This window comes from Apteryx mantelli, chromosome 7, assembly GCF_036417845.1.
Source record: "Apteryx mantelli isolate bAptMan1 chromosome 7, bAptMan1.hap1, whole genome shotgun sequence".
NCBI classification, from domain to species: Eukaryota; Metazoa; Chordata; class Aves; order Apterygiformes; family Apterygidae; genus Apteryx; species Apteryx mantelli.
Genome location: NC_089984.1, coordinates 15,434,276 through 15,460,472, shown reverse-complemented (window position 1 = coordinate 15,460,472; position 26,197 = coordinate 15,434,276). Strand labels below are relative to the sequence as shown.

The window sequence follows — 26,197 nt, the reverse complement described above, 5'->3', positions numbered from 1 at the left end:
TGTCTCTTCAAAGATTATTTCCTCCTTTTAGTTTTGATTGACCATTTAAGTCCCTAATATGTCCCTGTTTAGTCTTGTCTTTATCTAGACCTTTTCTCATTTTTGTCTCTAATCTTCATCAGCTCCTCCTGTTTTGCCACCTTTTAGGTTTCCTGCATTATATCATTTCCTGCATTATATCATTATATCTACCCAACAGATTGTCCCTATCCAGCAGCTTGATCATCTGATTCTATCCTTAAACAACAACAACAACAACAACAAAATCCTCCCCACTTTTCAGGCAGTTCCTGAATCCTGTTGCTTTTGTGATCTTCTGGATGGCTGACCTTTGTGTAAATGCTGAAGAGCTGAATCTAGACATGAAGCATGCCTTTTCTTGTGTTGTGGGGAGTTAACAGCATGACAGTGGTTTGCATTAATAATGAGGATCTTACACAGATAAATGCTTTTGGAAGAAAACTACCTAAATTAATAGCAGATGCTATTGCCAAGGCATTCAGAGCCTCGTTCTGCATGGTAACATGTTCACTTGTTGTCATGGAAACCAGGTGCTTCACTCCTTGTGCCTCCTGGATGGCTTTGACCACCTCCTGTTAAAGCAAAGGTAAAATATCTCTGAAATCTGAGTTATGAATAACAGTAGAATGAAAAGAATTGAGATTGCGCTCTTCAGTCTCTGAAAAGGTCGAAATGATTTGCCTGCTGCAATGTAAGCTGATTTTTGGAAGTGAATGAATCTTATGGCTAGATATATATATATATATATTTTTTTTCTTTGACACTGATCATGTGTCTTACCAGCTTAAGGCTGGTCTAATTTACCTGGAAGTACTTGCATATATTCTTATCTTGCATATAATTGTATTTTATCTCTTAACAGTTTTAGTTTGATCTTACTCCAGTCTTTCATTCAAGCCTTTAAATTAGCAAAGATTTAGTTGTACTTTATCAAAGCCTGTGCAGATAGTACCTACATATTTTATCACTACCTCAAAATAAAAGCACACTTGGGATGCCTTTGTATAATATCATGATTTACAAGAAACAAAAGTCTGTTTTAATATACCACTAGTACCTTCTGATACAGACCACGAAATTCATCCATCACTTTAGATAAGTGAGCTCCTCAAATCTTCTTAATGATTGACATACATGACAGGCTTGGGTTATCTTTGTAATTTTAATCTGAAGCAAATATGTTTATGGAAATAAAAAAGCTTTACCTACAGTGCTTGCCATTTGTTAAGCCTTACTTGAGCAGGGTAAAATTTGATAAATGACAGTAAAAAACCATGTTGCTAGTTTGTGCCACATCTGTGACTGTGGAGAACACTCTGCTTTCCTATTTCCCCTTCCCCAGTTAGTATTGAGGCAGACTAGAGGGATTTTGTGGAAAGCTTTTATGTTTTTTAATAAGATATAGCTGTGCATGCTGTTCAACATTTAATCTCCAGCTATATGGAAATGCTTTAAAAATACTTGAGAAAGAGATAAAATAGAAACATAGCAAGAACTCTCATACCTGAGATCTGTTGTGCTGCAAGATTGATGCCAGCAGCCGATTTGCTTCTCCATGAACGCCAGCGTGATCATTAGCATTGCACCACTGCACAAGTCTGTTGAGCAGCATGGGGTCTTTGCCCCAGATTTTAGCTGCATCAGCTGAAGAGGAAAGTATGATCAGGAAACACTTAAAATCTGGCCCCTTTCAGTCACAGAAATGTGAATGTAAAATAGCCAGGACCATTTGTTCTAGCCCAGTATTCTTTAAGAGCCATGACTAAAGCATTGGATTTCACTGTTCTTAAAAGTTGTTTTAAGCTGCTTCTGTAGACCTAGTCCTTTTATACCAGAGGCAAGATTTTTAGCCCATCCGCACTTTGAAGTGCATGTGAATCTTTGATTTGTGCTGAAGCAAGGCTTAATGAAGAATGGCATCAAATCTTTGAAAGCATATCGTTTGTTGCTATATTGAAATCTCCCTAGGAGTCCTTTCTTTTACTTGCATTTGCTTTGAGACCTACCCAAATGTGACAATGAGCTCTTCAGAGCCTGTCCTTGCCATTTCAATGCTGTCAGTAATGGTGGTGATTATTGTAGGTAGCATGTGTGAACCAAGTCTTAGTACTGAATTGCAGTATGTCTGTAATTACGTTCTCAAGTCTTAATAATGCATATGTGTGTAGAACTACTTTTTAGGCCTCATTAAAATTTCCTCCAAAGTTTGAAAGAGCCTGTTAAGTTGCCTTCCCCTGTGTTGCAGAAGCCTTGCTTCAGGATTTGGCAGAAATACTAATCTCTGTGGTTGACACTTAGAAAAAATACTCACTAGGTAACTTTTCCTAAGGAACTGAAACTCTAATGAACTGCTGTAATTTAAGGTTTGTGCTGCTAATCTGCTCAGTTTGGGGAAAAATGCTCCCAAAGCTCTTAAAAGTTCAGCAGCAAAAGGAACATTGCTAATGCTGAAGATGAACTCTTAATATCGCATTGGTCTAACACACAGTTCTGCATAAATCTTACTGCAATTTAATAACACATCTTCAAAGTGCTATGGATCAAAAGTGACTAAGTGATAGAAAGTGGTTTCCTAAGCAAAGAAAAACGCTGATATAAGGCACGGAGGATTGTGCAATACACAATTTTAGCCAAGTATTTTAAGCAGGGATCCAGCCCTGAGAACGTCCTGGTAAAAACTTATGTCTTCAGTGATTTCAATTAGTTGAGTCTGTACTTAAGATTTTGAAATTATACATCTTGCTTCAACTGGAAGCAAGTTGTACAGATGTAAGTACAAAAGGGAAGCAGGAGAAAGATAAGGTAGTAATGTACGTAACAAGCTGTCTTTTTGTAGGAATTGAGTGTTTGCCCATTTGGCTTTGAGAACATCTAGAGCAGCTGTTGTGTAAACTGCCAAACCGTTATATCCCTACCTTCTAGTGGTTTGCGAGCTGAGGATATAAATACGGAGCATTTCTGACTTGCCCCTCAGTTCCTACCTCTACCAACCAGAGTAGCCACAGAACTGATACAGGCATACCTCGTTTAATTGCGCTTCACTTTATCGCACTTTGCAGATACTGTGTTTTTTACAAATTGAAAGGTTTGTGGCAACCCTGCGTCGAGCAAGTCTGTCGGTGCCATTTTTCCAACAGCATGTGCTCACTTTGAGTCTCTGTCACATTTTGGTAATTCTCACAATGTTTCAAACTATTTCATTATTATTGTATCTGCTACGGTAATCTGTGATCAGTGATCTTTGATGTTACTATTGTAATTGTTCTGGGGTGCCACAAACTGCACCCATATAAGACGATGAACTTAATCGATAAATGTTGTGTGTTCTGACTGCTTCACTGACCGGCTGTTCCCCCGTCTCTCTCCCTCTCCTTGGGCCTCCCTATTCCCTGAAACACAACAATATTGAAATTCAGGCAATTAATAACCCTGCAATGGCCTCTAAATGTTCAAGTGAAAGGAAGAGTCGCATGTCTCTCACTTTAAATCAAAAGCTAAAAATGATGAAGCTTAGTGAGAAAGGTGTGTTGAAAGCTGAGACAGGCCGAAAGCTCGGCCTCTTGGGCCAAACAGCCGAGTTGTGAAGACAAAGGAAAAGTTCTCGAAGGAAAGTCAGAGTGCTACTCCAGTGAACATACGGATGATAAGAAAGTGAAACAGCCCTATTGCTGATATGGAGAAAGTTTTAGTGGTCTGGAAAGAAAATCAAACCAGCCACAACATTCCCTTAAGCCAAAGCCTAATCCAGAGCAAGGCCCTAACTCTGCAATTCTATGAGGGCTGACAGAGGTGAGGAAGCTGCAGAAGAAAAGTCTGAAGCTGGCAGAGCTTGGTTCATGAGGTTTAAGGAAAGAAGCCGTCTCCATAACATAAAAGTGCAAGGTGAAGCAGCAAGTACTGATGTAGAAGCTGCTCCAGAAGATCTAACTAAGAGAATTGATGAAGGTGGCTACACTAAACAATGGATTTTCAATGTAGATGAAACAGCCTTCTATTGGAAGAAGATGCCATCTAGGACTTTCATAGCTAGAGAGGAGAAGTCAATGCCTGGCTTCGAAGGACAGGCTGTGACAGCAAGAGAACTAGCATTAGAAGTGGAGCCTGAAGATGTGGCTGAATTGATGCAATCTCATGATCAAACTTTAACAGATGAGGAGTTGCTTCTTAGGGATGAGCAAAGAAAGTGGTTTCTTGAGATGGAATCTGCTCCTGGTGAAGATGCTGTGAACACTGTTGAAATGACAATAACGGATTTAGAATATTACATAAACTTAGTTGATAAAGCAGCAGCACAGTTTGAGAGGACTGACTCCAGTTTTGAAAGAAATTCTATTGTGGGTAAAATGCTATCAAACGGCATTGCATGCTACAGAGAAATCCTTCGTGAAAGGAAGAGTTGGAGGCCGCAAGCTTCATTGCTGTCTTATTTTAAGAAATTGCCACAGCCACCCCAGCCTTCAGCAACCACCACCCCGATCAGTCAGCAGCCATCAACATCGAGGCAAGACCCTCTATCAGCAAAAAGATTACGACTCGCTGAAGGCTCTGATGATGGTTAGCATTTTTTAGCAATAAAGTATTTTTTAAATTAAGGTATGTACATTATTTTTTTAGACGTAATGTTATTGCACACTTAATAGACTACAGTATAGTGTAAGCATAACTTTTATATGCACTGGGAAACCAAAAAATTTGTGTGCCTTGCTTTATTGTGATAGTCACTTTATGGTGGTGGTCTGGAACCAAACCTGCAATATCTCTGAGGTATGCCTGTATTTACCTTTTTGTTATCTTAATTATTCTATTTGCAAAAATATATTGTGCTTATAAGGTTTAAGTTAAACTTAGGAGTCTCATGTGGCTGTAGTTGAGGGTTTTCCTTGTTGACTTCATTTTGGTCATCCTGAGCACTTGATTCCCCTCCCCCCCTCCCAAATGATAGTAAATCTTCCTGATGAAGGAAAGATGTGGTAAAGGATTTAAGGGACGCTTATATTCCCTAAGACCTATAAAGGACCTATAAGCACAGTTATCTCCACTTTTTCAATCTTTTTAATGAGTTCCAGGCCTGAAAGAAGATAACTGGAGAGGTCCTTCCTCATTTGGAAGCTAATTCAGAGAGGGAAAAGAAGTGTGGGCAAAGTGTACATGGTTTTAAGAAGCTGAGAAACTTGTTTCTCAGAGTTTTGGTGAGGCAAAGTTGACTTGAGGAAGAACTGATGTTAAGATCCAGAATAGAAAAGATAACTTTGGCCAATAAGAGCATCGCCCTGCTCCTATTTCTTTGCCCCTTCCTTCCTGTATGTATTGCATTTGTTTTGAGATATTCTGAGAAGGGTTAAAAAGAGCATGCACCAGAAGGTCAGTGTCAATAAACCATGTGACAACTATGGATATTTCACAGAAACTCTTAATTCAACCTTTACTTTTTCTGTTTAGGGGAGAGGGATGAAAAAGCATGGATGCTTCCTTTTTGTTCTTTCCAGAATCTTGAGGGGTTCCACAAGACAAAATCTCAGAATGATCTGGGAGCTCCTAACCTAGTTGAATGTGTGTGTTTTGAGATAAGTGTCTTGTCATTGCACAACCATCCACACATCACCTCACATGACAGAAAGGCTATTGTTTCTAGGTCTGATGTTACATGTTTGTCTGAGGAGATCATGGTAATCCAGTTTAGTCCAGAAAGCTAAAAGAGGTGAGGGGATGGCAAATGATACTGGTTTAAGAGGTTTGTTCAAAGAAGGGATCCTGACCCAGTTCTCAAGGGGACTTCATGATGCCTACCAACAAAAGAGCTCTGTGAGATGAAGCCCATTGTTTAGTCAAAGTCATTGTTTAGAGGAACAGGAGGACCTTTAAAATTAAAAAAAAACCACGTTATATCTCAATAAATTGTGTGTATGACTGAACTTTCAGTTTAGCTGAAAGTCCTTTGGCTCTGTAGTGAGGTACGCGTTCTTCTCTGAAACAAAGCAATGAAAACAGTTAACGTTAACATCTTAGTGTAAAGGAGCTGACAGGTCTAAGTGTATTTTTCCACAATTAGAAAGAAACCTACCTTTTCTCTTCTGCAGGTTGCAGCATGTCTGTTGACTGTCAGAGTAATGAATTTACACTAGATAATGCAATTAACTAATTTAGTGTGGACTTGTTAGTAGATGTGTCTTCATAAGAGTTTCAGACTGAGTTAATTAAGAGCAATGAGCTATGGCTCATGGGTAAACAGAAAGCAATTAAAGGTGGGAGACTTTGTGCCCACAGGCATGAAAGGGTAAACATTAAATATTATGCAACTTTTTTTTCTGCTCTGCATTTTGATATCAATATTGTTTCAGATTCAGAAGTTGTATCTTTTTAGTGCAAAATTCTGACTTTCTTTATACCAAGGTATAGAAAGATGTGTCTGTGACTTCCTTCAAAGTTTGACAGGAAGAAAAGGCTAAGTTTCTGTATATCTTGCAGTGTCCTCTGTGGTGAAATACAAGTAGAAGCTTTTTTTGGACTGGAATCATTGCCAATTAATACAAGAGCTCTAGATCTTAATTTAGTATCTTACATATTCACTTGAAAAGGGATGCAAATTGCTGTGAAACCAAAGCGGTGTCTGCAATGGTTTAAATAACTGCAGCATCGGGTATAGGAGAGAATGTGTTTTTTTCCCCTTCCGTATAACTAATGAATTCATGATTATTTAGTACTTGTTCTGTACCAGCTGTCAGTTCCCACCTCAGAACAATCATAACTTTTTCTGACTTCTTATTCCTGCACGTCAATATGGTATATATTGACTAGTGTTCTAAAGCTGTTGCTGTGGTGATTTGAAATGATTAGGACATTTTATCATAAAAAAAGCTTTTGTTTTCAGGTGGTGTTATAGTCTGTTAAGAATCTGCTTGTCTAAGGATGAATTAAAATATTGTAGATTTTAATGCAATTGTAAATTTTTTTGTGCCTAAATAGTGCACTTTGGTTTTCAAAATGCAACTATATGCATAAAATGAGTATTGTTGCATTTGCATGCCCATCTTTGTGTAAAACTGAAAGACATGAAACACAAGTAGATAAAACCATATTTCAAGGCCCAAAGTAGATTCAACATTTAAGCAAGTAGTAGGATAAACCTGGGAGCATGTGTATGGAGAGACTGGATGACTGGTAGAAATTCATTTCTCTTCTCTTCTCTCTCAACCCCAACTCCCTTTGAACCTTTTACATTCTCCAGTTCTGCTATTCATTTGCTTTTCTGCTCATTGGCCTTGTAAATCTTTAGCCTGACTCTCTCTTGCATTGTACCTGTGCTTTGCTGGTGTGTCTCCAGTGGAAAATGTCTTCCTTCAGGCCTTTGCCATTTCTCACTGACTACTACAGATTCTTTTAGTTAGTTCTTTTCTCAACTACTCATCTATTTCTGAGGTTAGTGAGGTGCAGAATGGAAGGCTTGAGGCATCAAGCACTCTTCTCTGTTGGAACATCTCTCCAAAGTGAATGGAATTAGGTTAGCAGAATACTGAACCTGTTGTCACCTCACACATCCATTGTCTTGCAGGGTCAGGGAGGGAGGAGAAAGGATAGGTGACATTAGTAAACATTAGCAATTCCCTACCTTGACCATCCGCCAACATTCGGAGTGTTCCAAGAAGTTTGAACTGCACAGGAGGCATCTCTGACCTTAGAAGTGCCTGAATTCGTTCTTCCACACCTTCCTCCAGCATCTGAACCTTGTTAACAACTAGAAAATGGAACCAGGAAAAAGGATGTTAATTCAGAGTTCAGTAACTACACAGGCATCTGAATGTATTGAGATGACATAACTTGTTCTGAATATTATGCTCTTAACACTTGCAGAAAGTCCAACTTGACAGCACTCTGACATGAACTTGGAACAACATAACCACTTAGGTCTATCTTTTGAACTAAAAACTTCCTAGGAACTGCTGTTACAATATTTTGTGTAGTTTTGATCTTAGTCCTGCCCAAAATGAAGTGCATAAGAGGATAAAGGAAGCATTGTTGCTTCTCTCTTTTTTTCTAATCATAATAAATTATCTATCTGCCCACCAACCTGCATTAGCCAGATTCTGAAGGCTTTAATGTGCTTGCTCATCTTAACTGAACTGGGAGGCGGGAGTGACTTACATAACCTCATTTCTTGAGAACTAAGTTTCTTTTTGTATTTGAGCTCACTGATCCTATGCAGTTCGTGCCTTTGCTTCTGTGATTTCCTCTCCTTCTAAATCTTGTGTCTCTGCACCAGCCCTTAGTGCAGAAATAATAATCTGGAAATAATCAGAAACTTGTCTGGAAAGAGTCCTAATGCTGCTTAACTCTCCTACCAAAAGTATCCATGTTTGTCTGTGTTGTGAGTTTGTTAGATCCTGTACTCTTTGCATGATCAGCTGTGCTTGTTACTTTGCTAAGAAACCTCCAAGGAATGCCTAGGCCTGGCACTGCAAAAAGTGGGCCTTGGTATTCCTGGATGAGGAGTGATCTCTGCTGTGAGTCAGAGTAATGTCATTGTGCTTGTATGCTGTCAAGGGAAACTACATCAAAAGTACTGTCTTTCAAATGAGATTAACTGGTATCTTTGCTGATTGTAACTATTAAATATCTCATTGTGCGTATTGCAAGAGTAGAGTCAATGAGAGCTGAGCATGGGACACCTCCCCACCCCGGCTCTATAGAAAAATCACACATTGACATTCTGATGAAGGTAGTTACATTTTGCCTACCTAAATTACTCTCATAATTTCAGTTGGATGGCTTTCTGTTCCTGTCTTAATGTTATGTGGCACTGCTTCTTGCTGTTAAAGAGCAGTTATGTTTCTTCTTAAAATGGTCTGCACTTCAAGTTCAGTGCTTGAAGCTGCTGTTCTGCTGTCTGTTGCGTATTTAGAGAGGAAAGTGGTTTGAAGCTGAAGGAAATGAGCTCTCTGTAGGATAAGTACAAAGGATTAACTAATAGATATTGAGGGGGCAGGTGTTTGTGGTCAAGCAAAGAAAGAGTGAAAGGTTAGCCCTGAAAAGCAGAGAACAGAAACTTCAGGTTAAATTGGACACCAGGGCTCAGTTGTTTAAGCACGCTATGTTTCTCTGTAGAATACTTTGTTTAATGACAATCTATAACAGTGAATGTATCCTGGTGTTTCCCTTGGAAAGAGGCCTCTGGAATTAATACTGTGGGCCTCACTAGAACCAGAAATAGTGCTGGATGTCTGCCCCTTTTACGCTGTACTAGCAAAGCACTTTCCTCTGTTCTATTGGCATGTGCTTCTCTGAGCTGCTTACTCCTGCCTACGTTACAACATAATTATTTTGTGTAGGCCCTATACAAGTTAGATCTGTGTCCCTGCATATCATGGACAGCTCGTGAAGCTAACCCAGACATATAACTAGGCTATTTTTCAGTATCTTTTAATAGCTATGTGTGTTGGGTTGTACGTGATGTAAGGTAGCTTGCACGCATGGTAGAAATCTCTGTATGCTCCCTTAGCACCAAAAAGCATTTGCACAGGTCTCTATCTGCTATATGGATGGTGGTAGAAAATGCCTTCACAGAGGTGATTAAAATTCACACAGGAGCAATGAGAGGACTTATGATGTGAAATATGTTTATTAAAATGCTAAACAGATGTGGCTGGTTATGGTGATCCAGCCAGTGTGGTAACACTATCGGCCAATTATCTGCAGGGAGAAACTGGGGTATACTGGACTTTAAAAGGAAGCAATGTGCATGAAGTAGCAGCTAGCATCTTCTGAGGTGCTCATTTGTTCAAAGCAATGACTAAATGTGTGTGTGTATATATACACATATGCATGTGAGCACACATATGAAACTGCTAAATCAGGCTGGCTAGCTTACACAATGAAATTGGCAGACAACTTCAAGATTTTTTTTAATTTCAGAAAATAGTGTGTGTCATGCTCTTAAGTAGTGTTATACAGCAGTGGACTGCTGTATACAGCAAGGACTGCGTTGAAGGGTGCTGTACTGTTACTTCTCTAGCAAAACATTTTTGGTCTGAATTGTACTTTCTCATGGAACTAGTAAATTTGAGATGAGAAGCAGCACAAACAACTTCCTGATGTGTATTTACTAAAGGTCACAAGAGTGGAGCTTTTAGCTGTGTTATTCAGGCCAAATTTGCAATGAATATTAGCTTTACAGAAGCAGAATAGCAGATTTGTAAAATCCCTACCAGTTGTGATGTGATAGTTTCCACCCCACACTCTATTTTAAGCTATAAATCCTGTTCTATATTTGTCTTGTAGTGCTGTATCCTGTTAGCAAGAAACCAATTTCAGCAGCTGGCAATTAGATCACACTGTATGATATTTAGAGTCTTTATATAGTTGAGAAGTCCTGATGAATAATTCAGATGCATACGTTTCTGCAGGGGGAAAAAGGTCAATTCTCCCTCAGAATACGAGGGACTGGAACTGGTGACTTTGACAGAGCTGCACTCAGCTGAGTGTCCCATCTTTACAAAGAATCACAGTAAGTTGTGTCCTCAAACTCTGTACCTGGGATAGCAAGGTTTCGAAGTGCACTAAGTGCAGTGTGTTGAACTGAGACATCCCCACTCTCCACATGTTTCTCCAGAAGGTTGAGAAGCTGATGTATGACTCCCACCTGTACCATTCGTACACAGTTGCTATCTGAAGAAAGAGGAGAAAGCATGCAGGTGGAAGATGAGATGAGATGAAATCACAGTGACAGAAATTAGGTATGTGAACTGAGAGTGCAGGGAGCCTTTGCCTTGGCTGTTTCTCATTTTGACAGGAATGATACTGTAGCTCTTGCATTGGTCTTTACAAACTTCAACTCTCTAGAGATAAAAGTGGCTGTCAGCCCCCTGTGAACCGATGGAAGTATATCCTCTGATAAACCTTAGCTTCAGACAACTTTCTAGGGCCAGCCAGAGACAAATTCAAAGCCTTATCTTCAGACAATTTCCTTCTCAATACTGCTGTATTTTCCACCATATACATGGTAGAATACTGGTAGGATTTTCCATTTCTCCACAGGGTGGCTTTAATTCTCCAGGTCTGCTCTTCTACTGGTCCAAGAGATTATTGTGAAACTGGAGATCTAATCCAGTAATGGTGAGTCTGATATTACTAGTTTTGTACTGCTCTCATTCCTTGGATTCAATAAAATTGCTTCTCGTTAACTAATTGTCAAAAGAATCACCTAGATTTTTCCTGCCTGTTCTGAGGAACCCACTTTCTGAAATGAGAAGTCTAGTAGTGATGCACTCGTATAAGGTGGGAAAATCTGAACTGATCTACAGAGTTTCTCTCTGTTTAATGCTGGTGAAAGAGCTGAGCTATACATTCCAAGGAACTACCATTTTGCACAGCGGGCTCTCTGCAGTACTGGTGATCTTGTCTGTTTGTATCCCTTTCTCTTTGAGAACTTGCTTTGCAGAGATAACAACCCTTTTGTTGTCAGAGATTCCTTAGCTTTCTTTGATAGAAAATGTGCTCCCCTGAATAGTGGAAGCAAACTCTCCATTATGGTCTGCACCTTTCCTGAAGAAAGTGTTTTTAAGTTGCCATTTTGCAAATATTTTATGTAGTTTATTACATCTCAAGAGAAGTATCTTCCTGACACCATTTAGCGTTCTGTTACTGCTGTGTTCTTACAGTTTTAATGCTGTTTGTAATGTGGCAAAAAAATGAGATGTATAGGAAGACCACATCTTCAGCTGGAACAAACAATTATCTGTGGAACTATACAAACTTATCAATACAGAATCTAAACAGAAGTAGCTTTAGGTACTTTATATGGTACTAGCTGTGTATTGAAGATCTACAGACTTCTAATGGCTTGTGTGTATACCACTTAAATATGAATGGCCATATTTAATAGGTGTTAAAATCTGTGCTGATTTGAATGTTATTTCTACCCCAGAGAAGTAGAAATTCTTCCACGTATTTTGAACGACGCTACCATTTTTTATCTGTTAGCATTTTTACTGCTGTTGCATTTCATCTAGTAATGTATTTTTTCCTTGTACTACTACATATACTAAATAAGTATTTGTCAATTGCTTACAAAATTTAAACATATTTTTGTGAGAAAACTGTGAGTCTGCAGTAGTTCAAACTTTACTCATGCAAAAATCTTATGATTTCCATTTATGCATGTATTCTCTAGAGGTGATGTTTTTGCTTATGATTCTTCAAACAAGTTCTCTTGCCTGGTCCTAGTCTTTGGAGTTCAAAATATATAAGGAAAGTTACCCAGTTCTCTTCAGGAATAGGCTAGCTGGGAATAGGCTATTCCTTTAGTTTGACAGAATTCTACAGGCAAAATACTTTGATTTTAGTATAGACTAACCTTAATTGAACTCAATTTCTTTCCCTCCCCCTCCTTTCAAGCCAAAGAATGACAGAGCTTTTTTTCCTCTTCTAGTAATGTGCAAATGGGCAGAATCCATTAGTGGCTGCCTTGCTTTGATTGTCACAGAGCTCCAAACTGGTTCTCTCTCCAATTTGCTCTGATAGCAGCAGAACCTTCAGTTTAATGGCTCATAGTTAAAGCCTGCTAGGAACAGCCACTTTCCTAGCTGCAAAAGCTGTCATCTTTTCACTGTCTCAGAAGTCATTTGATGCTAAGATCAGATTTCCATAGGATTTCTTTTCTTAGATTAAAGGCTGTGCATACATCAGAGGCACGTACTGGGACCTGAAAGAGATTATTCAGTTCTTCTCTATGAAATATCTAATGGGGTTGTGGGGGAGGTACAACGAGAAGAATGAGTGACAAAGCAAGCCATTCAGCTGAATAAATTGAAGATAGTAAGTTTAAAGGCACAGAGAACATTTCTGTGGCCTTTGTAGAACTGTGGTGCACAATGGCTGATTCAGAGCTAGGTAAAAGACAATTGAGAATGGAAGTCTAGAAAGGATGTGGGGGGAGGCAGGGAAGTGTATGGTGGATTGTCCTATCTTTTTTTTTTCTTTTCTTTTCTTTCCTTTTTTTTTTAAGCAAGCTATTTAGTTAACTCTTCAGACAGCTGAGAGAACACTTTATGGTAATTGAGCATATATTAATGCGAAAAACTGTCTGGTTTTGAGCAGTGCTGCAAAAGCTTGTTTTTGTTGATTGCGTTTGCACCTAGTACAACAGCTTCAGTAAGAAAGGAGTGGACTGAAAACATGGTGGGGTCTCATCTGCTGACAAATTCGGCACAGACAGGATGCCTTCCAGAGTCCTTTTTTAAGAATCTCTCCGTGTTCCTCTCTACATAGTATTAAGGCTCATTGCTTTCTATAATAGGAAAGTGAAAGATAAAGCAGGTTATCTTAAGACTCCTTTTTTTGTTTTATCCTTGTTACTGAGTAACCCCCCCCTTCCTAAAAGTGACTTAAAACCTAAATCATTTAATAACTGTATATTTATTTTTGTATATTTCTAACAAATGTATTTGGTATGAAACATTTCCAGAGTCTCACCTCCAATAATGTATGAATTAGGCAAAACAAAGTATGAAAGCTTGCATACCTGACTACCCCATTTTTATGACGATTAAATTCCTCAGATTACTTCAGTATTCTTAGACTGCCTTACTTAAAGGTACACAAGTCTCCGGTCTGCAGAAAAGCAAGAAAGTGTTTGTTTCAGAGACATGGAGCAATGAAACCTAGTAGTGCTGCCTTTTGCTCCACTCTCTTCTAGCTTTGTGTAGTGAATAAGCAACCTTACTATTTCTGGTGAAACTAGCAATAGCCAGTTTTTCTGTCTCTGCAGTTGCATGTGTTTGGATGCAAGCCAGGTACCAACATTATGGTGGATAACGCCACATCCCTTAGCAGAAATCTTCAGCATGGACTTATCTGTGGTACTATAAATGGAGAGAATGTCAGAAGTACATATTGCTTCTATTTACAATTGCAATCCCCAAATAGTGAACTGTTCTGTTTCTTTGGGGAGATTCCAATCAATGATGGCACTTAGATTGTTGCTATAGTTAATAATTTAAGACCTTTAAATTGTCAATTGCTTTGGGATTTTTGGGGATGGGATGCAAATGTCCAGTTCTTGAAGCTTTATTTTTTCTTCTGTATTGTACAAATGCAGTGTAGCAGGGCCACCTAAACTAAGTTACTTTTGGAGGTCCTTGGCCTTTCTTGAGCTGATTTCAGGAACAGCACAAGAGACTTAGTAAGTGAAAGACTTAAGACAGCAGTGTGTGTACTCTGGAAGGATGGTGTCCTTCATAATAAATAGAAGGACAACTTACACTACAAGAAAATTCTTATATTTCAACTATTAATCCAAATGCTTGAAGTATGTATGAAGGTTTAGAATAGCAAGTGAAGAAGTATGGGTAGTCAAATACCATGTCAACTTTTTTCTTTAGTTTATCAATTAGCTTTTAAATTTAAAAATGGCTTTTAAACCAGGTCTGAAAATAGTTATGGAAGTTGGGTCTGGACTGACACAACCATAGATACAGCTACAATGGCAGGAAGTTCTTGCACCTACATATATTTTCTGCACAGGAGCAGTCACAGGTGTATTAGATGCCTTGAGGCAATGTATGTGTATGCTTGAAGGAAAACACAGCAACATGAGCACTAGGTTCCTACAATAAATGAAAAAAAGGTGATGTCTGAGAAGAATTCCCTTAAGGATTATGAAACAGGTTGCAGGTGTGTCCCTATTAAGGAAGTGAAAGCAATGGAGCAGATGGCAACTCCTCTGCTAAGGGGGCTTTTTGCTGTTGGTTCTTTGTGCATCTGGACTGTCAATATTCCTTTTTTACCTCCAAGAAGCAGAGAGACAATGAGATCTGATGCAGCCTTCACAATGCATGTAGCTTCAGCTTGTGAACTACCCTGGAGCCTCAGCAGGATCTCGGACAGCACTTCTTGCACACCTGCCTCCACCAACTGCACTTTCAAAGCATCTGTAGAGATCACAGTAAGAGCTTACTAACAGTTTCTTCGGTCCTTGCCAAAATGTTTAAAACTACAAAGCTTAATCCTTGAATTTAAGATAGTTTCTTTCCAGGTGCTGTAATTTTTTGGCCTTATTTGTAACAGACATATTGATATTAGGAAAATGCCACAGGCAGAATGAGCAAAGCTTCTGCATTGATCTTTGCCATTTCTTGTATTGCCAGTCATAAGTTTTCATACTTTGAAAACTGCATGGGTTGTCTAGTTTTTCTTGATGGATTCTTGTCAGTGCTTGCTACACTAGGCATCTTCTGTGATATGTGGTTGTCAAATTGTTTTGTACAAAAACCAATTTGTCTGTGCTGCTTTTCTGTTTCAAACTCATTTTCCCATGGTGTATATCTGCTGTGTCACAGATCCATGAAAACAGACTGAGTGAAATACTGTTCTATACTGTTCTCTCCCTCCTTTCTTTGTTGCCTTCCCTGTTAAATTTCTAAGCCTTAATCAGACCAGAATTTCATATGTTCTTAGGGCTTATTTCCACTGAAGGGGTTGCTGGCTCCATTAATAGGACTCCACAGCAAACTCAGAATGTTCAGCTTAAACTAAGTACTAGTACCCTGTTTCCCCTTGTCCTCCAAGCCAACAGAAGCCTTACCATTTTCTGTAAGTGCTTGAAGGACCTCAAAGACAATTTCTAACCTCTCGTGGTTCTCTGCTCTTAATTGCTTCACCAGCTGTTCAGCCACCTTTGTCTTGCTTAGAGCTTCCTTAGCTGTATCTGTGTGTATGATATAATGTAAGGATTTTGAATGTTCTGTATTTGATTAAATGTTGAAAGCATATCTCCCTATAATCTGAAGTGACTAGACAGTACTTTGATTTTGAATGCTTTTAATATTTGGTTATATGCATTTCTGTCTGTGTATCATTTCTTGTCTCAGTGCTGTCCAAAGGACTGTTCCTTTGGACAGCACTGAGGCTACAAAACCCTATTCCATCTCTTTCCCCTCCCCCTGCCTTTTTCCCCTCTTTCTTTTCTTCTTTTTTTCAGCAGTTCTTTGTGTAATTCCTGTAGCTATGACCCTAAAGTAGCTGTCAAATTAATCTCTGCTTAATTCCATTGACTCTTGTAAATTCATCTGCAGTATGATTATTTCATTTATCAAAATGGTGCGTGCCACATGCAAGTTTGCTGTACTGGTATATTTTCTGCTTTGATTAGATAGATGGTTCCATCTAAGATTAGATGGTTCTAATTTAGCTGGGATCCTAAACATCTGCAAGATGTGTGTTTATAAAGATGCGTTTTTTTAAAGCTCACTGCTGTATAACAGAAAACATTTGAATGGAAAATGGTATTCAGTAATATAAGAAATCTACAAAGAATGGAGCTGACTAGAAGATGACCACAAATGTGGTACTGTACCCCCTTCCCTGCATCTCCCCCAAAAGGTATAGGACAATAGATTAAACTGTAGAGTAAGGCCCTATGTGAAGTGTGGTAATATTTTCTGTGGCCACTCCATGATTGTGCAGTAGTAGGATAAAAATGTCTGTGGGCATTCTGTATATGCATGGAAAGGTAATGGCAGTGTGAAGATGTCATTTTGCTCCAAGATAGAAAAACATTTACTTACCAAGGTCTGCAAGATTGCATAAGGCCAGTAGATCAACATGGACAAGTGATTCACTCTCTGCATAGTCAGTTAATATTCGGACTAGTGATGTGATTACTCCTACCTTCACCAGCTCTTCCTGAAGATCCCCTGGTAATAGCAGGCATAGAAGTTAAAGGTAATTAGACAGGGACCAATTAAATCAGTAAAAAGGGTACAGTTGAGATGACTTCAGCAAGACAGTCTGTTTCATTCTCATGCTTACGATTCTGCAGTTTTTGTGTTGTGGTTCAGGCTAATGAATATTCTGAAGCTGTGTGTGTGCATGGAAAATGTAGATTTAGACTAGAGTTCTGTTTTATCACTTATAAGAATAGAATTCTTAAACCTCCTAATTCTGCTTTGACTTGAGCAATTAAACCATTGTAAATATATATAAGGGCAATTGAACGAGCATCCCAACGAGTAGTGCAAGTTCTAGAGCAAGTACTGATGGACTGTTCCATCTGTGAAAGTATCTGAAAATTGAGTGGGGAGCAGACAAGGTCAGCTTGTTTCTCTCAGGGAGCTGGAATGGCAACCTTATCATCCTTTGGCTTTTTTTGGCCTGAAGGGCAGGGAGATGGGAGGGACTGGGACCCATGATAAAGCACAGTCTAGAGGCAGCCCTGCTCTCAGGGATCAACAGTATTCTAAACCATGTAGGAAATGTGTCTATGTACTTGTTCTTTGCGTGTTTGAGTAATGATGGCTTTTTTTGTTTTTGGGGTTTTTTTTGAAAAAAATCTTTGTGAAATAAGAGGCTTTTCCTGTCCTTGGGCTATTATCCTATGTGGAGGTAGGCTATTTTAAAGTTGTAGGAGAATTATCCTCTTTCAGTCTTTTCAAAGTTATTTGCTCTGAAAGCTGGCCATCTTTTGGATATATGAGTGCTTGAATTCAGTATGTCTTTGTCTGGCTTTTTTTATAGGCTGAGTCAGATCCTCAAACAGGTAGGCATCAGTGTAACTCAAGTGAAGTCAATGAAGTACAACAAGTCAAAATGAAAAATTTGGTCCTAATTCTAGTATACTAGCAGTTGTCTCCATCCAGTTGCAGAATTACTGAGAAAACACTAATTTTTCTCTTATAGTTTGTCTTGAAATGAATGAAGTCTTATATCTAAAATAATTTTGAGAATGCTAAGAGCTGAAAGGCAGTTTGCCAGTGATGGTTGCTTAACAGTACTATGACATTGCGTTTGTAACAATGTCTTGCTTAGAACACAGGACTGCAGCTCAGATTGAGAGCATGTAAGACAGACATTAGGAAGAGTGTTCAGGTGCTATTGTAGGATGTATAATTGCAATTTAATCAGGAAAGTACTAAAGTTAATTTTTCCATGGTGTCTTCATTGCTGCTGCTGATGTCTTTATTGGATCTTAGTCACAGTCATCTTGTCAAATCTATGCTGGCCTGTGTTCTGACAGAAATGAAGCAGACTTGCAATATGGCCATATGCTGTAGGAATATTGATGTATAGTAATGGAATAAGCCTTGTGAGTGGTCATACTAGGGAAGTTTTTTAATTGTTTTGTGACTTCTCTCAGCAAATACATCTATTTAATTTGCAGAGGGTTAGTAGAATCTATACCAGGTACCTATTATCCTTGAATTTCACAGGAACAGTGCAGAGAGACAAACCTACAGTTTTCTGGATAAAACTACACAGGTGCATGCTGGAAAGAGAAGAGAAGGTGGAGTGAAGGTGGAGAGAGGAGAATAAAAGATACTGGGTGAAAAGTTCCATATTACCTCCAATATACAATAAATCTTTTTGGTTAGTCTGGGAATTAGAAGTCTTAAAAAAAACAAAAAACAACCATCTTTTGGAGTAAGTAAAAGAAGAGGGGTATCACTTGTGAGACTGGCTGGCAAGCTCGTTTACTGCCCTTATGGTAAAGTTTGGAGAAGAGAGATTTCCTATTTGCAAGCAATGGTCCTTAGAGAAGAACTAAGACAGTATCTCCATTGTGTGTAGTGGGTTTTTTTGTTTTTTTTTTCCCCTGACATGCAGTTCTAAAAATGTTTTGCTTTTATAGATACTGTTATTACTTTGGAAGAAGAAAAGCTCTCCAGGATTTGAGCCTAAGGCAGTTCTAGCAAAGTTGATTGTTTGAAATCTGTGAAGCTCTGCTACTCCTGTGATTGGAGAGCAGGAGAATTTTGTCTCCATTCTGAGAAAGATGTGTCACCTTGAAGTCAAAAATGTAGTGGGAAAGCTCATAGTTTAGGTGGTGTTTGGGATACATTCAGCCTGGCAGCTGTGAGCTATGTGACTTGTATAACTAATTGGAGATTGAAGGGCATCGTGTGTTCAGGTCTCATCTAAAATTGCGGTCCGTGAAGACTTTCATAATAATGCCTTATAAAATAGTGCCTTACAGCCAGGAAAAGTAGAATTCTCTCTACTAGATACTTACGATTGCCATAACAGATATGGCCAATAGCCCTCCCAGCATGAAGCAACATTTCTTGGTCTGTGCTTTCCAGCAGAGGTATCAAAGTTAGAATCAAATCTGCTTCAATACATGGTTTCTTCATTTCCTCTGCACAGATAAAGGAGAGGAACTGTTGAGTTTTGGCCATATTGAAATCAAACAATTGCAATTGCAAAACCAATAACTGGTAGCCATGAAGCAAAACTCAAGAGTGGAAACATAGAGGAAATGTGCTGTAATATGCCTTGTAGTAATGCTTTAGTACAACGTACCATTCTTGGCTATCTCTGAAAGCACCTGGGCTGCTTTCACTTCACATCGTGGATTGCCTTTCAGGATTTTTGCCAAAGTTAGGAAAATCCCACTCTCTTTGAGTAGGCTAAAGGATCTCTGCTCTGTAATGATAAGAGTATTAACAATGTCAGTAATAGGTTTGCAACTGTTTATTTGCATGTTGCTTTGTTTCATAGAGTTCTGTGTGTGTATCTTTGGGATCCAAGGTCCTGATTTAACAAGGTACTTAAAGGCTGTCTCAGTCTAAATATATGGGAACACTCTTCTGTTTATATTGCAGCAAGTGTCTATCCAGCTGATTATTCTGACTAATTCATGCTGAATTGAAGCACAGGTGGCAAAGCAAAGAGGAAAACATTTTTGTCTTCTCTGACTATAAAAGGAAGCTTGCATAAGGCATGGCAAGTGAGGGATTAACATTCTATTCCTGATGTATGGCCTAGCAATTAGTTTATAAGTAGGCACAATATCTTTTATTAGACTAGTAATTAGAACAGTCTATTCCCTTAGCTTTTTTCCATCAAAAACATGACTAATTGGCCTTAAGTAGTAAATTACCATCTGCCAGGAGATTTGAATAAATGCAGGTTTATGTCTTCTCAGGAGAAATGTGCAGGGACCCTAAAGACTTTCTCACTGGAACTATAGGAACCAATTGTTAATTGCTCTCTGGCTGATGCAGGCCTTTTGATGCTTAGACACTGACTAAAGGAAGCCCAGACTCTAAACAGTGAAAATAAAACTGTGAAGGTTGTTTTCCTCCTGTTGGTGTCTGTGTGTGACTATTTACTCTAAGCTGCTTAAGCACACTTTCTATTGTGAAGTTATTGGTTGACTTCCTTGGTATAAGAATTGGAATATCTCTGATATTGCAGGTAGCAAAGGGGATAACCAACCAACCAGAGACCCCTGTCTGACCTGCTTCCAAAGCAGAGTTCTTCATCTCTGAGATCAGACTGATCTTTTTTTTTCTACTTAAATGGGGGCAAATAGGCATTATTGTATGAAAACTACAGCAAACAATAATTCACAATATGAAACTACACTACCAGCCATTTCCATACATCTCATTGTTTTGCTTTGACTACAACTACACACATAATGTGACTGTGTCTAGTATGCAACCCAGACATACTAATATGGTAGTCTGAGCACTGATATGTAGATGATTCAATTAATTTGCTTTCAGCTGGCTATCCCCTGGTTAGTCTTGAATAATGAGTATTGTTTATTGATTTTTCTCCATGCTTAAAAAATATGGGGTGCTTGGGTATGCATTTTCTAAAAGATGATTTTGTAGCCACATAATATGGAAATACTATAGCACCATGGACTAATGATATGGTAAAAAGTTGTTAATAAGCTTTTATAGCAGAGCTACATCTTAGGAATTAAGACTAAAATTTACAAAAAGGAGGTTGAGTTCTGGCTTTGTATGTGAAAGATGGCGTAACTGTAGCTGTCAAGCTGCATAGCATTTTAACTGCTTCATTTGGTACTAAAATGCTCATTTGGATGCAGATTTTCTCAGAACACTTCTAATGTATCCAGTTGCTTAAAAACATGCCTTGCTTTTCCTGGCCTAGAATGCTGAATACATCTGCAGGTATGTCTGTTATGCATTTAAAAATTTTCTAAAATATATTGCCATCACTTGTCTAACTACAAGTATGGTTTTATAACCTTCTGTTTACTAACAAATAGTAAATTTAGATCACTTATCATACTTGGATTCTTTCTAGTACAGAACAATCCTTGGATATCACTGAAGACCTCTTAAAATCATTCTGTTTGTATCCAGATTAAGTAGTATGGCTAATGAGGAAAGACCAAAAGAACTTGTGAAAGTCTGAAAATTCAGATCTTGTGGTCTGAAATATTTGCCTCTGAAATGGTTAGAGCCGTTACTGTATTATTTATTCATTGTATTTTTATAATTCTTTAAGAGCTATGAAGTGTGCATGTGTGCTGTGTGAAGCACACTGCTGAACCAATATAGCCAGATCACTATGGCAACTGGTTAAGTCCCTGTGCCCTGAAGAAGAGACAGCTACTGCGTGTGAATGCTGACAGGTAAAACAAGCTATTGCTGCCTCAGTAAAGGCTAAGCAGATCCTCAATTAACAAACAATTACCCCTTGACAGGCCTTATTACTATCCTCTCAAATGCTAAATTTGTTTTTGCAAATAAGATGTCTGTGAAATTTTGAAAGGGCTTTGGGACTTGAGCAGATTGGCCAGATCTTTTTGTACAAATCTGTGGAAGAGCACTAATAAGTTGGTGCTGCATTAAAAAGTGGAAAGCAGGGTGAGGTCAATGTAGACAGTTGTTGTTCCCAGTAAACTGATTTTGAACTGATCCCTCAGTAAGAGTGAAAGGACAAGATTTCCCTTGTCTCCTGTAGAAAAAATTGGTTGAAATTTAATTGCTCTCCTACTTATTTTATCTACTGATTTACACTTGTTAACTTTCTGGAGGCTTTTTTCTAGAGGTACAGAAAAGGAGTAAGTAGAGACTTAGAGAGATGAGACTGATAGTAACAGAGTGCTCAGATAAAGTCTGTAAATAACTAGGAAGTTTGTTTTGCTCTAATTTTGGGGATTATTTGAATGTTTGAGTGAGTCATCTGTGTTTCAGAAGATGTTTCAGGAACTTTAGCCTGAATGTTTGTTCATATGAAAATTACTTCCAGAAATCCATTTTTGTTTATCTACATTATGACTACTGTACATCATGTAGAATAAGCATCTATAAACTTAAATGTGCCCAGTAACTTAAATTGAATGCATTGTCTGTTGCAGGCATACCTTGGAGATATTGCAGATTCAGTTCCAGACCACTGCCATAAAGCGAGTCACACAAATTTTTTTGTTTCCCAGTGCATATAAAAGTTATATTTACACTATACTGTAGTCTCTTAAGCGTGCAATAGCATTATGTCTAAAAAAAAAATGTACAAAATGTGACACAGACAAGAAGTGAGCACATGCCTGTTGGAAAAATGGCGCTGATAGACTTCCTTGATGCAGGGTTGCCACAAACCTTCAATTAAAAAAAAAAAATCAATATCTGTAAAGAGCAATAAAACGAGTTATGCCTGTACTCCTTCCTGTTACATGAATAAATAGTGCATTTTCATGGTTAATGTTATGTAGTTAGTCATAAACTTATTTTTTATAATTTGTGTGACTTAAGTGATTTAGCATTGTTCTTCTAGATCTGTTACTAACAATTTTACCTAATTTACTAAATATTCCTTGAAATGTATTCCAGAGGTTTGTGTTGTCCACTTGTATGTCTGAGCTGAGTGCTTTGCAGTAGTCGGTTCCTATTAAACCTGTATTTGGATTGGGTCATCCCAATTTTAGTCCTAAGAGTTTGTTTCTCAATAGAATATGAGATTGGGAATTTCTTTGCAACTTCAGGTGGTTTTGACCAGTAACTTTATCTGGTCACGGGTAGATTTGAGAGTATACAAAGAGAAAATAAAACCACAAAAAAGGTTGAGGAGTTTGATAGTTCCAGCAATGATCACTTGTTTTGATACATATCAGAATAGATGACAAGCACCAGGGAATGCTTTTGGGTTGTGTAAATGGTTAGAAAGTGGTCTTAGAGTGATACTTAGCTATCTTTAGCAAGAGCCAGGAGAATCCCATTTAGACTTTCAAGGATCTGCTCTTCAGCATCCATGTCACCTCCACAGAGTCCCAGGCACTCCAGGTGTTGGCTCAGGTTTTCTAAACAGAATGGGATGGAAAACAGTGGTGAGCCAGTATGAAAAATACAGAAGACTTTTGGTATTTCTTTCCAGTGACGATGGTTGACCATAATCCCATCTTCTGAAGGGTTTAGATCTAAATATACTCATTAAATAACTCATTTCATCCAAAAGTATGAAGGCAAGGGTTTGGTCCACTTGTCAGACAACACGTAGCTCTTGTACAGCCATAAACATGCAGAGATAAGTTCTTTCTGGAAAAAGAAATTAACATACAGTATTTGTGGTGAAGTTTGAGGGGAGAGGAGAGAGAAATAATTAAGCACATAAAGTCTGTCAATTCTAAATACCCCTTTATAATAATGACAGTACTTGCAGTTCAACTAGCTGTATGTTTACTCTCTGGTGGTGGCCGGTAGCAAGCACCGGAAGAATGTGAGAACAAAGCAGCTGTGGTAACATACTTTAGTCTCTGGCAACTTGAGACCTGGACTTTGGAAACATATATAGTATTTACGTCATTATACTTAATACCTATTGATGGACTTTTCTTCCATGAATTTAGTTACTTTTTGAAGTCATTTATACTTTTGACCTCCATTGCATGCTATGTCAATGGGTTCCACAATTTAACTATTGTATGAGGAAATTACTTTCCTTTGTTTTAAAATGTCCACTGAAAATCTCAAGACTGGTCTTTGAGCTGTTGTAGTACGAGGAAAAAATGATCATTTGCTATTTGCCTTTTCCATGCTTGCCATGATTATATGGATTTTTATTACATCCCTCCTTTGTAATCTTTCTGATAATTCATTTAATATTTCCTCCTACAAAAGGTTTGATTACGCTTCTCAATTATTTTTTCTAGTTCCATTTTATTTTTGGGGGGTGAGGAATGAATTCTAAGCAGTTTTCAAGATATAAGTGCACTGAGATTGAAACAGCAATTGCAATGTTCTGTTTCTTTTTCTTTTTTTAAGCTTTCTAACACTGTTTTTCTACAGCTCTTCAGAATCACTCTGAGAACTCCTCTAGGCAGAGGGAGTTATGATTCATAATTAGGACTCCTTTTCCCCATATCTTTTGTTTCTCATTTACAAACACTGAATTGGATCTGCCTCTGTATCCCAAATTATACAGTATCATAATATCTTTCTGCAACTCTCTACAGTCATTTTAATTTTGAATACTCCAAACAATCAGTAAGCTTCTTGTCATTCCACCATTTCCAGATGGTTTGAGTACAATGAATGATGCAGGTTCCAATAAAGGTAATCTCTAATAATTATGGCTTTCTGTTGTGAAAGCATTCATTTTATTCTGCTCTTCAGCCTTCACCAAATAACCATCTCTGTTATCCCAAGATAGTTTTGAAGATGTACCTTATTGAACACTTTGTGGAAATCCAAAATGCCATGCGTTAACTATATCTCCTTTATTCACCTTCTTGCCAACCCCTTAAAAATACATATATTGGAAGGGGGAGAGAGGGGGAGAGAAAACTGAGCATTACTTCCCTCTGCAGAAGTCGTATAAATTCTCTCCCATTTTACCATGTTTGTCTGTATACTGATTTTGTGCTTTACTACAGTTGCTGCAATTTACCTGTGGAGAGATCAGACTTCTATACTGTAATTTCCAGAATTCTCTGTAAATGTTTTTATAAATTCATGCCATTTGTACTGCTTTCTGCCCTATTAATCCTGTAGTTAATTAAATGGTATTCTACACATCAGTTAATTATTTGGTGATTCATTTTTGAATTCCTTTTAAACTCTGGGGAATACTATCTAGTCCTGACAATTCATTGCCATTTTTTTTATTGATTTGTTCTAAACCTATTCCTCTGCCCTTTTAAGCTGAAGGCTCCTCCAACTCCTTCCTGAAAAAGAAAGGACCTAGTGTGGCCGAAATTAATCTAAGAAATTTTATATATATATATATATATATATATATATATATATATATATATGTATATACTGGGAAACCAATGGCTGAACCAATTAACTTATAGTAGAATATAATGTAAAATATTACCAGAACTGTAGTATTGTGGAACACTTCTGCTCCACAAACTATTTTAATGAAAAAGATGAGTCATGAGTTGTGGCCTAGAAATTCCTCAGTACTTGCCTAGGATTAATAATTTATCGTTTCTTTTTGTTCGATGGATTCAGTATTTTTCTCTCTCCTCAATGGGTCCATTAGTAAATGTGAGGTTTTTTTTTTAAATTAAAATGTGTGAGTTTAGCACATGCAGGAACAGATTTCTTCAGAGGAAGTAATAGTGTCTTGAGCTGTTTAAAAGAGAGGAGGAAGAAAAAAAAGGGAGGGCAAGTAGGACAATAACAGCCATTAATAATGCTCTTTGAGAAGAAAAATTGTGTTTTGGTGTTGGAAAAAAATGAGAAGCTGTTATTTATGAACAATAACAATTTTATGTTTTTGTGCTTTAAAGAAGTTGCCATCTTCAGAATGCCTGGATTCATCAGGGAAAAATCCATGTGGGGAAAACTGTTCAATATTATAATTTATTCTGAGTAAGAAACAGTCTGTAGGCATTGATCTCTCTTGGAGAGGCTTTGTAGTTGAAAGTAGCTATGTTTTTTGTCTCCTTTCATGGGTTTTTCAAAATCCTGTGCTCTAAGGGCAATGCAGGCATAAAACTGATAGGAAAATTAGTGTTAAAATTGTAGATTATTTGATTTATTGCCTTTTTTTATTAGTGGAAAGAGATGAATTTTTTGAATAGATAAGTCTACAATAGGATGATTTCCTTTGACCTGCTTAAAAAAATTAACTTTAATCACTGGTTTCCATTTCTGTCAGGTTCTGCTGCCACAATCTGCTGAGTATAGGATTTTGTATGAATGAAGTACACCTAGAATGCACTTTCCCCTAAAATAATAAAAATCACCCAAGCAACCTGGCAGATGAATTAGCTTTGATCTTAAACTAGATCTAGTGGGAGTTGGGGGGTGGGTGAAAGGTGGGTGGTAAAGCAATTTGAAACAAACTAGGAGCCTATGAGAATGAATGATCTACTGAACTGTATGACTTCATCCTTATCAAGACCCCAAATGCATTAGTATGAAGTAATTCATTTAATCTCTAGTACTCTATCCCCTAATCAGGGCTATTATGA

The 26,197-nt window shown here is 38.0% G+C and overlaps 1 protein-coding gene across 1 annotated transcript in view; it reads right to left on the bottom strand.

Annotated features, from left to right (window-relative positions):
* The window catches only part of LOC106493382 (rap1 GTPase-GDP dissociation stimulator 1-like), a 40,647-nt gene that overhangs the window by 2,921 nt on the left and 11,529 nt on the right, over nt 1-26,197 (bottom strand). The window contains 10 exon segments of the mRNA XM_067299510.1: nt 467-593; nt 1,526-1,665; nt 7,628-7,753; nt 10,546-10,680; nt 14,799-14,942; nt 15,596-15,718; nt 16,578-16,706; nt 19,019-19,144; nt 19,309-19,431; nt 22,961-23,071. Of these exon segments, the coding sequence (XP_067155611.1) occupies nt 467-593; nt 1,526-1,665; nt 7,628-7,753; nt 10,546-10,680; nt 14,799-14,942; nt 15,596-15,718; nt 16,578-16,706; nt 19,019-19,144; nt 19,309-19,431; nt 22,961-23,071 (1,284 nt within the window).